The sequence below is a fragment of the Phragmites australis genome, chromosome 3 (genome assembly GCF_958298935.1).
Source record: "Phragmites australis chromosome 3, lpPhrAust1.1, whole genome shotgun sequence".
NCBI classification, from domain to species: domain Eukaryota; kingdom Viridiplantae; phylum Streptophyta; class Magnoliopsida; order Poales; family Poaceae; genus Phragmites; species Phragmites australis.
Genome location: NC_084923.1, coordinates 5,075,719 through 5,089,594, shown reverse-complemented (window position 1 = coordinate 5,089,594; position 13,876 = coordinate 5,075,719). Strand labels below are relative to the sequence as shown.

The 13,876-nt window shown below is 39.4% G+C and overlaps 1 protein-coding gene across 1 annotated transcript; it reads left to right on the top strand.

Moving 5' to 3' along the window:
- The first annotated feature begins 9,570 nt into the window (after positions 1-9,570).
- On the top strand, positions 9,571-10,148 carry LOC133911717 (uncharacterized). The gene has a single exon (XM_062354087.1). It carries the CDS (start codon positions 9,732-9,734, stop codon positions 10,053-10,055), a length of 324 nt encoding a protein of 107 aa, XP_062210071.1. The 5' UTR covers positions 9,571-9,731; the 3' UTR covers positions 10,056-10,148.
- Positions 10,149-13,876: the final 3,728 nt, after the last annotated feature.

The following is a 13,876-nucleotide window of genomic DNA, read 5'->3' as shown; positions in this document are numbered from 1 at the left end:
AACAACTAATTGCGTGGGGAGGGTGGGGGAGAGAGAACAAGGTTGGAGCGTCTCTTTCCTAAACCGTGGGATGGGGATCAGATGCCTGTTGTAGTTTCCAACGAGCGCTGTAAAATTAGTTGTTTTGGATTCTTCAACCCTGGTAATGTATATAGTTTGCCTTTAGCAGGGTTGTATAGTTGAGTCGACAGTCGTCCAAACAGTCTAGAGGATGTGTTAGAGAAATATGGTCTAAGCACTCTTTGACTCGCTTATACTTGAGTATATGGATTATTTGAGTAAATTGGGTATCATATCTCCAAATTGTGAGGTAGGTGTAAGTAAGTTTATGGATTTAAAAACTAGACATTAATTCTCACAAACTTATATAATTGATTCAAACAAGAACTACGAGAAACTGTACAAATTATATTCGAATTAATCATTAGGATGATCATTTAATAAGATAATAAGATGAGAGCTAGCACACGTTCGCCTCTCGATATGACACATGTTAACCCATATCTTACCACAATAATTATAGTCACCAATGATTAATATGAATCCAATCCTAGTAGTATCGGCTTGTGTTTATGTCCAAGATCATAGCACACGCCTTTACAACAAGGCTCATCACATCAAGGCATAAAAAGAGCGAGTAATGTAAATATATTACAAGTCTTTAAGTTATTACAAGTTCAACATTTTAAAGATCATAACCACTAGGAAAAAAATATATAACAAGTTCAACTCCTAGCATGTTATAGTTGTAGCGAACATGATCCTCTTAAGACATGATAATTTTAGTGATTAATGACAACATAGTCAATGAAACTAACATGTTTATCAAGTATATTCTTTAGTAGGTCACGTGGATGCAATAAATGAAGAAGCCACCGTAGTTGGGACAAAAATTGATTAAATTAAGAAGTTTTAGGAAAAATGACCTCACCGGATGATCCGGTGTTCAGTATAATGCACACACCGGAGCATTTTGTATCTGAAGTGGTTCCGTAGTTCAATACACCAGATGGTCTGGTGTTAAGGAGAAGTGAACACATCATAGTGTTTTACATGAGAAGTGCAGTTCTCAAAAGAAGAAGAATGAACTCACCGTATGGTCCGGTGATCACTGAGACAGCCTCACCAGAGTATTTTCCAAGAGGAATATTCTGATGCAGAAGATTTGTTCACACCGGATGGTTCGATGCTTAGAGAGAATATACACACCAGAGAATTCTCTAGGAGAAAGTCTCAACAGCTAGTTTGGCGTGGAAGTATACGCCGAATGGTCTGGTGTCATGAAGATCTACACACTAAACAATGAATAGTGAAGAAGATGCGGCTCAGTCGGCTCAAGTACACACACCGGATAGTCTGGTGATAGGGTTCAGGATTACACCAGAATATCTGGCATTCATAATGGTTTTGAGTGGGGTCCCACAGCTAGTTTTCTATTGATGTACACATCGGATGGTCAAATGTTTGTATTGGTGTTATATCGAATCATCATGTGTTCACAGTCTTGTTTTAACCGTTGGAGCAACAGCTAGTGCGTGGGTTTGAAGCTATAAATATCCTCCCACTCGGCCATTTGAGTGTGCTGGAGTCCAGAAAAGGTCATAGACACTTGAGAAGATATTCAAGTCACAAAAGTGCTAAAAGTGATCATCCAAGGCAATTAAGCATATGATTAGGAAATGATTAGTGCTAATAGGTCTAGAGAGAGTTGTTGCTAGATATTGCTACCTAGAGAGAGGATCAATGAGTGATCATAGCTTGTACCAAGTAGTACGTCAGCACCTTAGAGTCTTGGTAGCTCGCCGGCACTTTGGGCCTTGGTGGCGTAAGCTTGTTGACCTCCGACTTGGTATGGGGTAGCAACAAGACTCTTGTACAAGGACGCGGAGACCTTTATCTTGGTGGCTCAAGCTCTAAAGTGAAGACGGCGAGAAGTGATTGGAAGATAGGCTTGTGGTGAGGGTTTACCTTGGTGGCTTAGTGGCTTAGTCTACTTGAGGCCTAGGTGGGTTAAGTGCCATGACCAAGTGCTATCCGGGAGCTATAGCCTAGGTGGTTGCTTCAACATAGACTAGGGATGACGTTTATAATATCGATACCACAAGATAAAAATCCCTTGTGCCAAGTTTCCTCTCTCTATCTTATTTAAATTTCCGTGTTTACTTATTACAATCTATCCTTACATGTTTACCTTCATAAAGTAGTTTACTATGATTGGTTATAAGTTACAAACATTTTGAACAGAAGAGTAAACGCATTAGATGAACCTAAAACATATTTTAGATATAAATTGATATAGGTTTATTTTGTAAAGTTTTTGAAACTGATTAGTTTTAGTTGTCCTAATTCACCCCTCCCCATCGTAGGACGTTACCGATACTTTCAATTGGTATCAGAGCTGGGGCTCATATCTTTCACTAGGATACACCAATTTAAGTGGCATTTGAGCCGTGTTCTCATTTTGATCGGTTAGGCTTCACCGCCTAGTGAGTTGTGACATCTGGAGTAAGGATAGATACTGGTAGTGTTCCACATTTTGATAACATCCATTTCTCCTATTGAAAAATTCTAATGATTTGTTATTTGTAAGTCAAAAGTTTAGATGTTTGGAGAGTCACCGAAGAGATGATGAAGCAATGTGTCACAAACAATGAGAGTCAATTCAATGCCTTAGCAAAGAGTATCCTTTATCATATCTAAGTATTGATGCATTTAATTGAGTTTATTATCTCACCAATGCTCATGATATTTGGACTAGTCTCATTAAAATAAATGAAGGCACAAAGAATATGAGTAATGAGAAATATCATATGCTAGTCTCTCAATTCAATAGCATTAAACAATTTCCCTATGAAAGTGTTAATGTTATGTACTCATATTTAAATATTCTTGTTAATGAGATCAATAGGCTAGGTTTGACGCAATTAAAGATAATTAAGTGGTGAGAAGATTACTTCAAGCTCTTCTTCCAAAGCACAAGTTGATAGTCTTCATCATCTATGATAACAATAACATTAGCAAGATAACTCCAAGCCAAATTCTTGGCAAAATCATCGCTCATGAGATGATCATGAACATGAAGGTTAAAGGCTCATCCTCATACGATGATAAGAACTTTGCCCTTACAAGCAAAAAAGTTCATTGTCCACACATGAAAGAGAAGATGAGAAGGTAAGAGCAAAAGTCGAGGTCAAACAAATATGATGGTTATGAATATGAAAAGAGCAATAAAGAAGATGTGCAAAGCACCTCAAATGATGAAGAAATAGAGGTCGACAAACTCATCTCAAGATTGGAGAATGATCTCAAGAGAAACAACACTAAGATTGATCATCCAATCTCTATAAAATTTTAGTCAACACAATTGATCATATCTAGAAGTAGAAAAAGACCAAGAATAAGAGGGAGATAAGGGAAGAGGCAAAGTATTTGTAAGTATAGAAAGATGTGTGGATGAAGATGAAGATTCAAGCTCAAATGATGACAGTTTCACCATCCACTCCTCCAAGAGAAACTCTTCTTCAAGGTCATTACCACGCAAATCTTTATCACACAAGTGTCATATGACTAAAGGTATGAAAAATGATGTAAGTGATGATGAATCCGATGATGATTCACCCTCTCAAAAAGAATTTCTTGAATTGATGAATGAGTAAGAAATGACCTTAAAGAAACAACCTAAGAACTTAAGAAATTCAATATCCTTAATAATATCCATACTTCTTTTGTTTCCAATTATAAATAATTATTGAGTAAATTCGAATTGCTAAACAATGAGCATGAAGAGCTTAAAACGAAATTTGAGGGCATTGAGTCTCAACATAAGGTCCCTTTGAATAAATCTACTTCTCTATTTACTTTTAATCCTAAGGTAGATACTTTTACTTTTTGTGATAACTTGATTAATCTATTTAGCTTAGTTTTTTGCAATGAGATATGTGTGTTGTTGTAGAATCATGTAATAATTTTATTGCACAGGAGAATGATGAGCTCAAGTAAGAAGTAGATAAGCTCAAGAAGAACTTAGCAAGATTGAAAGGCAAGAATCATGTTCAGCCCCCTCAGGATAATCGTAACAACATAGTGAAGAAGCTTACGGATAGATCTACCGTGACATGTTTCAAGTGTCATCAATAAGTACACAAGTCCTTTCAGCAAGCAAGTCAAGAAGGAGATTAAGGAGAAAGAAAATACGATGAATCTCTCAATAAAGACATTCTACATCTACACCAAGCTTAACTACAAGATCAAGACCAAGTGCAACTACTACAAACTTAAGAAGAAGGATAATGTAAAGTTGTTGCACACATAGTTGGGAAAAAGGATTGGAGGTGAAATCAACTCATTTGGATGCATAAGGAAGTAATCACCAACATGAAGGGACCCCAATCGATTTGGGTTACAAATAAGACTTGGAGTCCACGGGTCGGTTCGGGAGATTTGGAAGCTTGACTCACAAGATGAAGTGAAGGTTCATGCAAATAAGTCAAGTATATAAGATCGGGTGAATTGATGAAGAACTTGATCATCATATACCCAGATCTTCTATCTAAAGGTTAAGAGGTAATGATAGCTAGATTTTTATTCATGTATTTTATTTTGCATATAGTATATTTGCCTTGTCTAGTATTGCATGGCATATTTTTTTTCTTTGTAATACCTAGTATAAGTTTTTTATATGGTAGGTTGTTTATGTTTTTCTCAAACCCATGAGCAACAAACATGGTTTATTTGTAGTAAATTGTTTTCACGGCACTTGTTTTCAAGTCTTTTATTTATGTACTATGAGTCCAATCTATAAAATAAATTTTTCATTGTTATTAATAACAAGTTCATGTCTGTCACAAATATGAGACACTTGTATATACACATTTAGGAGGAGCATATCCTGTGAGTTGTAATTTTAAGACCAACATGTGTCGCAAGTCGTATCTTTTGTAGTCTCGTGGAATACAAGTCCCCAGAGATACGCAATGATTAAAGGCTTCAATTGGTATCATTGTCAAATTATTTGTATATTTAAGCTAGCTCCGTATATAATATGACTTAAACTTCCTATCTTGATATATTATTTAGTATACAAGTATTGTCTCATATCTACAAGTGGTTCATCTCAAGTGGATCTAATTATATGCACACATATAGATGGAGTTTAGACCATATTATTCAACAAGTATTTTTAGTCTTTTTTTAGATTTTTAACAAAGTGAAAGAATTTTAGCAACCAAAGCAAGATGGAATGCCTAGGAGAATAACAAGCAAGAAAGGAAAATACCTAAGGATGCCAAGATTAACAAAAGAGAGACAAAATGAAGAAACTCTTGCATGAGTCGATTAAGGGAGATAGTGATAATAGAGGAAAATTGTCTTCATGGCGACCAAAAAAAAGAGAGATAAAATGAAGGTAAGAACAAGGTATAATAAAGATGGGATCTTTCCCTTATAATTGCTATTATTGTCTATTCTTACTATACATCCAAGCAAGTAGGTAAGGCGTTGTGCCATTTAGATTTGGCTTTTGGTTTTCAATTAGTATATTTTAAATTTTTGCCTCTTATTTTAGTTGCGTTGTCATTAATCACCAAAAAGAGGAGATTATAGTGAGCATGACCCTCTTAGGCCATATATGTGATTTTAGTGATTAATGATAATATAGTCAATGAAACTAACATGTTTACCAAGTATATGATTTATAAGGTCTCATGGATATAATACATGAAGAAGCCATCACATCTGGGACAAAGATTGATTAAATTGGAGAAATCCTAGAAAAAATGATCTTACTGGATGATCCAAAGTTCAGTACAGTGCACGCACTGGAGAATTTTGTATCTAAAGTGATTCTGCAGTTCAACACACCGGATGATCCGGCGTTAAGGAGAAGTGAACACACCGGAGTGTTTTACAGGAGAAGTGCAGTTTTCAGAAGAAGAAGGATGAACTCACCGATGGTCCGGTGATCACTGAGGCAGTCTCACCGGAGTATTTTCCAAGAGGAATATTCTATTGCAGAAGATTTGTTCACACTGAATGATCCGTTGCTAAGAGAGAATATACACACTTGAGCATTTTTTTAGGAGAAAGTCTCAACGATTAGTTTGGCGTGGAAGTACAGGCCGAATGCTTCGGTGTTATGAAGATCTACACACCGGACAATGAATAGTGAAGAAGATGTGGCTCGGTTGGCTCAAGCATACACATCGGATAGTCCGGTGATAGAGTTCAAGGTTACACTAGAATATTCGGAATTCACAATGGTTTTGAGTGGGGTCCTAAAGGCTAATTTTTTATTGATGTATACATCGGATGGTTTGGTGTTTGTACTAGTGTTAACATCGGATCATTCGGTATTCATTATCTTTTGTGACCGTTAGAGCAATGGCTAGTGTGCGGATTTGAGACTATAAATACCCCTACTCGGACATTTGAGTGTGCTAGAGTTCAAGGAAGCTCATAGACACTTAAGAAGATATCCAAGCCACCAAAATGCTAAAGTAATCATCAAGGCAATTAAGCACATGATTAGGAAGTGATTAGTGGGAATAAGCCTATAGAGAGTTGTTGCTAGGTGTTGCTGTCTAGAGAAAGGATCAATGAGTGATCCTAGCTTGTACCAAGTGGTATGCTGATACCTTAGAGTCTTGGTGACTCGCCGGCACCTTGGGTCTTGATGGCTCAAGCTTTTTGACCCTTTGACTTGTCGTGAACTGGTGACAAGACTCTTGTATAGGCGGAGACACTTGCCTTGGTGGCTCAAGCTCCGAAGTGAAGATGACAACAAGTGACCGGAAGAGAGGCTTGTGGTGAGATCTTGTCTTGATGGCTTGGCGGTTCAACCTACTTGAGACCTCGATGGCTTAAGGGCCGTGATCGGGTGCCGTCTGAGAGCTATAGCCTAGATAGCTGCTCCAACGTATACTAGGGGTGGCGTTTATACCATTAATTCTATGAGATAAAAATCTCTTATGCCGAGTTTGCTCTCTCTGCCTTATTTATGTTTTCGCATTTATTTCTTGCAATCTATCCTTATATGTTTACCTTCATACGATAGTTTGTTAGGATTGGATATAGGTTGCAAATCTTTTGAATGGTAGAGTAGACACACTAGATGAACCTATAGCATATTTAGATATAAATTGATATAGATTTATCTTGTGAAATTCTTCGAGTCGATCAGTTTTAGTTGTCTTAATTCACCCTCCCCTCTTAGAACGTCATCAATCCTTTCAACAGTTAATACACAACAGAATTAACGTCTATAAACATCAAAAGAGGGGTGGCACTATTTGTCCTAAGGCATCACCAAATCACCACGAGTAACCCACCACTACTCCTGATCTTCACCGACATTGACGGGTATAAAGTAACCATACACTACTTCTTTCTCACCTGCAAAACTCAACAAAAGCAATATGAGTATAAATATACTCGCAAGACTTATTCCATAGTGGGTACATATAATAACCCGACCTTAAGGATCATAGATTTGGGGATGCGTAGCAAGAAATCGACCATAAGGTTAAATTGATTTATATGCAAAACCATTTAACGACTCAAGAGTATGAGCATTTACGAACTTAATCATTGTACATTCTTATCTTGAGATCATAAACAAAACCATAACTGTCGTGTCAGCATACTTCTTGACATCCACCATCACTAACCACTTCCCAACATACCATACAACCTAACATCGAAACTCTAAGATAAATATGGATGGACATAAGTATGCTCAGAACCGAGAGCGTGTTGATCTTATACCCTTCAGGGGTACATCTTTACCTACGTAACTCGGGTCCATCCTCTTAGCCCCCGAGACAACCTTTCTCATACCTAGAACTACCAACTTGTGTTTACCCCTATGGCCCTGGGGTTACCGCAGGCGTGTCCCAGACACATCCAACTCCCTGCCACATTGCTTTTCCTCATCATTTATTTCTTACACGCCATAGGGCTGCAAGTCATGTGTTAGCACTGCGTATGATAATCGGCTCATTTATATATTTATTGAATATGTGAAAGTACGAAAAGTGCTAAAGGCAATGGCAAACAACAGTCAGTGCTTAATCGATGTAAGTGGTCTATGGCATTCGGGTTCCTCTCTCGGACCTACCTCTAACACCACCCATATCTCGTCTCATTCTCACAAACTCTTCATACCAACATCATTTTCATTGTGATTAATAGTTAAGCCCTATAGCTCCCAAATGATGGACATCCCACTACCCAACTTCTACAGATGACCTATGCATTTCTAAGCATTTCAGATAACTTTTAAGTTAGATATTAACATGATTTATACCCATGTTACAAGTATAATGAACCATCAATAATCAAGGTAGGAATAAATGTATCGACATAGGTTCTACCCGCACATCCCGACATTGACTCGCTAAATATGCACAACTTATATAGAACAATAACTTGTCAAATTAGGTATCACATGATCCAAAGTAAAATATGAAATATGCTTATATGATTTCCTTAATGTTCCGCTGCTTTGCTCATCTACACATCCGGTTCAGTATCAGCCTCGACCGCTGGAACCGTCGTCACGTCACTCTCTAAACAATTGAAGAGCACATCGAATGAACAAACGAATAAATGGAAATTTATGTTTATGATGCACGATCATGAACAAGATACAATATGCCATGTCATGAAAACATTTACAAAAGAACACCTAAGCGGTTAGGTCAGAAGAGGTTTAAACCTCGCATGAGACAACCTAAGCTCAAAAGGTATTGAATGGCTAACGGTCAGACTAGCCCAAGTGACGATCAAATTGTGGGGGTCGAACAGAGAAAAAATTAGTACCAAGTAGACCTGACGGTCAGACCGGTCCTAGTGGCGGTGTGACTCCTGACTATGGAGTTTGACTAGAAGTGACCAGCCAAGTCACAATCTGACAATCAGATCGGCCCTAGTGACGGTCAGATCGCTGGGCCTTACCAACGGCACCTCGGTGAGGTCGCCAAGGAAGGCTCCGACGATGCCTTCAACCAAGAAGTATTGTTCACTGGTCGAAGTTACTGTTTATATATTGTTTCTGTGATCGAAATATTGTTCAACGTGATTGGAGCATTGTTCATCATGATCGAATGTACTATTCACTGATCGGAGTATTATTCACCAATCAACAGAAAACTTTCAGAACCAATTTTTTTTACAATGGACCAATTTCGATCTTCAACACCTTAACTCTTTCTTTTCAGCAAGATGATCCGAACCGTCGATTCGATTCTCCTACGTCCGTAGTTACACTAATTGGGACTCAGCTGTTGAGCTACTTTTTTTCCGACAACAGGAAACCTCATTTCTATTAATTTTGATAACGGACTAGTTTGAGTCTTACATCAGAACGCATAGCCGTGGGTTCTGATAGCAGAAGAGTAAGGAAGAGCTATTTGCCTCTCGGCATCTGATTCCAGGGTCACTAGCTCTGAAGAATCTCCTTTACGTCACAATCCAATGGTCACTACCAATCCGTGGATAATAATGCACAATCTGAATATGTTCCTTTTGCATGATAGGAATCAATGAGTAGTCAAAAGTTTTGCCGATAAAAAATAACGAAAGGTTCTCTCCTTGCTTATGAAGATTGGTTCAGCAGTCGAATATCATAAAGATATATTCTGAAGAACCAAAGCTACATACATGTAGTCTTCATAGTTCAGAATTTGAGAGAGCAGAGAGCTAGGCTTCGCAGCGTGCTGCCCGAGCCAGTCACCATGGGGAGGCCGTCTTCCACGGAGAAGCTCGTGTGCATCGTCGTGGCGGTCCTCGCCGTCCTCTCGCCGCTGTACATCGACCGGAGGCCCACGGCTGAGAGCGACGACGAGGAGGAGGACGGCGGCTTCGGCTCGGCGCTGTGGCTGCCGGCCCTGCTCGTCGTGCTGATCCTGGCCATCAACGTGACGTGCTTCGTGGACCGGCGGGTGGTCAGGTTCGACCCGTACTGGATACACCGCGTCGGGGGATCCTCGTGCGGGCTCATGGCCATGCTGCTGCTGCTCGGCTTCGTGCTCAAGTGTAAGGCTTCCTTGTATAGCTAGCTCGATCGTCGTGGTCTCGGTTTTTTCGGAGGACCTGTCAGGATCCGAACATGTTTTGCCAGACAAGTGTAATAAACCTAGCACTTGCCGCGAGAGAGGCTCATAGGCCTCGGTGTGTACTTATAAGCAGCGAGCATTACTAGTTAGCTAGGCTACGATAAATCACATCATGCCATATCAGGGATCGCTGGATTGGCTAATACGACAGATCTCATACTAAGTTTTTTGTTAGAGGAGAGGGGCAAATACTAAGTTTGTTACGGTATTAGAGCTTGTTTTCCATGTAGCTTATGCTCCTTCTCTGCCCACACAAACGACATCGTTGCTGCCACCTCCATCACCCCCGCAACACCTCATGAGATTGAACACATGTACTTATCGTCTTTACTATGGTCAACTCTTCCTTCATTACGGAGATGATGAGTTCCGCTATCACTTCCAGACATTCTCACAATCTTCACTTGAGGAGATCGCCATCAATCTATCACCGAACCGTCTAGGAGACGGTGGTCTCCAAGAGGTGCAAAAGTGTGACAACCCAAAATCCTTAATCCTATCATTAAATATTTATAAACATCATTAGCATCATAATTTAAGCTTTGAGCAATTAATTAATTCAATTGAAGTTGAAAAAAATGATAAATTTAATGGAAAGTGATGGATTGTAATTACTCACAAATATGCTATGCAAAGTAGGGTTTGAAATAATTTGTAGAAATTATTCCATGACATGTCAAGAATATTAGTGAATTTTTCTAAAATTTTTAGATTTAAATTGAGGCCTTAAAAATTTAAGCAAGTTTGAAAAGGTTGCAAATTTGGTGGATTTTCATGTAATTTTGGCTCAGGCTTTTTGGGATAAACCATTTAAAATGGTTTGCACATGAATTTAGTTTCACACAAAAATTATCCCACATTTTTTGGACCACAGGAACACCTATTTTTTGATCAGTGGAGTTGAGGTAGATATTTTCACATATTGGGTACTGTTCATGCAGGACCCCTCATCATCCCCTCCCTCTATGCCTCTCTATCTCTGCCCAGCTAGGTCACCAGCAGCCACCGGTTTTGTTTGACTTCCATGGCCAGTGCCACGTCGCCAGCCACGAGCTGCTTCATGAGAGATCGATTGTTGTCCTCTGTTCCCGCACGTCTCTCTCTTTATCAACTCTCTCTCGCGCTCTCTACTCATTCTCTCACCCAGCCGAGCAGCGCAGAGCACACACACGCCGCTGCCCAAATCCGTCGCAACCACGATTAATCCAGCCAGGTCCAAGCCCCGTGGAGCAGGGAGGAAGAATCCATGACCTTATTGGTGCGATTCTTCGCGCGAATCCGTCTCTTCTCCGCCGGATTTTGAGCTCCCCACGCCATCTTCATCTTCTCCGGTACTTTCCTCTACCACCCCACCGTCGACCTGCCACCACACCGCCGCTCCGGCCCAGCCGAGAGCTGGGCAAGCTTCCCTGAGCTCCTCTCTCCCTTCCGCACGCGTAAATTGGTACTTGGTCCATCGCTGGTGCGCTTGTCTGCGTAAGCTGCCCACCGACACCGCCTCGCCGCATGTCGCTGGCCGAGCCGCAGCCAGGCCCATTGGCAACTAGGCACACCATTGCGTCCACACGTCTTTATAGATTCTACAGGTGTCCTCGGTCGGGCCAATTAGGCAGATGTTTGCAGCCGCTGAGCCAGACTGAGCCTTCGTCGTCCAGTTGCCGCCAAGTGCATGTTGTTGGCTGCTTTTTGCTTGTCACCGGCCACCACCGGTGACACCAATGTGCTCCTTACATCGTGTTGGTTCTAGGGGTGTTCTCGATTGGCCGGTTTCCGCCATCGCTCGCCGCCGGCGAGGTCCAGCTGAGCCGCCGTCGTTGTGCGCCATGGCCTCGGGTCAATTTTGACCCGAGTCAAATAAGCTCGGGCCCACAGTTAGCGACTCCGGCTAGCCATCCGCCGGTAAAAAAGGATTAGGGTCATTTAATAATCCGGTTATTTAGAAAATGGCGAAATCGATTTATTGTTGCATTATAAATTTAGCCTAAAACTTGTAAAATGCATATAAAATTAAATATAGCTCCAAAAATTGTGAAACCAATTTTTTAGCTTTTTTTTATTCATACTCTAAATTTTAAAAATACCAGGAGACATGAAATACATGTTTATATTTCTTTGATTAATAAAATGTTCTTAAGCTTCATTAATTCATAATGATTTATTGGTAACTCTAAAATTTATGAAATCAATTTTTTAAATATTATTAATTGGTGCCCTATTCATTAAAAATAATCACACTCATGTTAAGTATAAATTAAATTTATATTTTGGTATCAACTTTGAGCTAAGATTAATTAATCTAGGAAAAATATTAAATGATTAACGATAATCCAAATTTAAGGAAATCCTTAATGATTTAAACTCATGTTGTGAAACATTTCATCTCCACTATTATCATACACTGTGGAACCTCTTTCATTACATGTCATCATATTCATTGCGATGCACTGTAATCTTTATTTAGAAACTAACGCTTCGGGGTATCGCGTGGTTGAAACCACAAACGAACAAGCGGAGTTCTGTGAGTGTTACGCAGAAAGCATCAGAGAAGCACTAGGCAAGCATCTATTATATTTCTCCTATATTTTGATGAATTATTGGTTAATTTGTTAGATTTTACTACCTTCAACAGAAGAGAAATTTTCACATGTGAATACGCACGCGTAGCCAATAAAGGATTCAAAGCTGAAAAGTAGAGGACTCTCACTTTTTATCTTTCTCCTTCACCTCTTTTTCTTCTTCTCTTCTTCCTCTTTCCTATCTAAAAATTATAGGAGGCTTAGAGTCTCTCAAGTGTTCCAAGAGGGTAAGGGGCTCAAGCTCCCTAGCCTTTCGTTGGATCCACCTATGAGCATAATTTATCATAATTATTTATTTTATTAAGATTCGTATTGAAAGTATAGATGAAAAAAATCATAAGCTTGCTGTTTTTATCCTGTCACAAGCCACTTCGCCCTGTGCTAGTTCACGCTTTCTTTTCTCATCTTACCTTCTGGTGTGCCTGTAATCTTAAGTATGCTTGCATGTTGTTTTTACCAACTTCCATCGCTAATTCACCGCACACATTTGGCCAACGCAAAGGAAAGGTCCCCTTTTGACATACGTGCTTGGTAGGGCCAAAAGCCACCAAGGAACGTCAAGGGAGTTGCTGTGGACCCTTTGGGACGGTATGTGATTTCTAGGCCAAAGCGAGAAGGAGCAACATGCCGGCAGCACGGTAGCCCCTACCTATGGTCCTCTCCTCCCATGATGCCGTCGTTCAACCTCCGTGCGCGGGGCTGTGGGCGCGTCCCAACGTTAGGGGGCTGTTTGGTTTTGTGTAGGAGCTTATTTGTTTGGATTTTTGGTTTTGGTTTTTCTGAAAAAATATTTTTTTATTTTTTTTAAAACTGTTGTATATTTTAATTATTAATTTATATAATAAATTTTTAGTTCCTCGGTTTTACCTTATTTTCTCAGAAGCAGACTTCTAACTAAAAGTTAATTTTTAGCAATGTGTTTCATCTATTTTCTGTCTTCTGTTAGTAGAAAAGTTAGAAGTAAAATCCCAAATAAACATATCCTAAGTTTACTATATTTAAGGTTAGTTACATTATAGATTTTTGTCAACTATTTAGTTAACTGGTACAACTATATCAAACCATACTTTATTAGTCATGAAACTCATACATCGTATATTTAATTTTTTAACTAATTTTATCATACTTAGTAGTAAAAACGTATTAGATATGCTTTTTTAGCAAGACACATTAACCAATCATAAACAT

Excerpts from the sequence above, each read along its gene's own strand:
- LOC133911717 (XM_062354087.1), top strand. The coding sequence starts at position 9,732 with ATGGGGAGGCCGTCTTCCACGGAGAAGCTCGTGTGCATCGTCGTGGCG.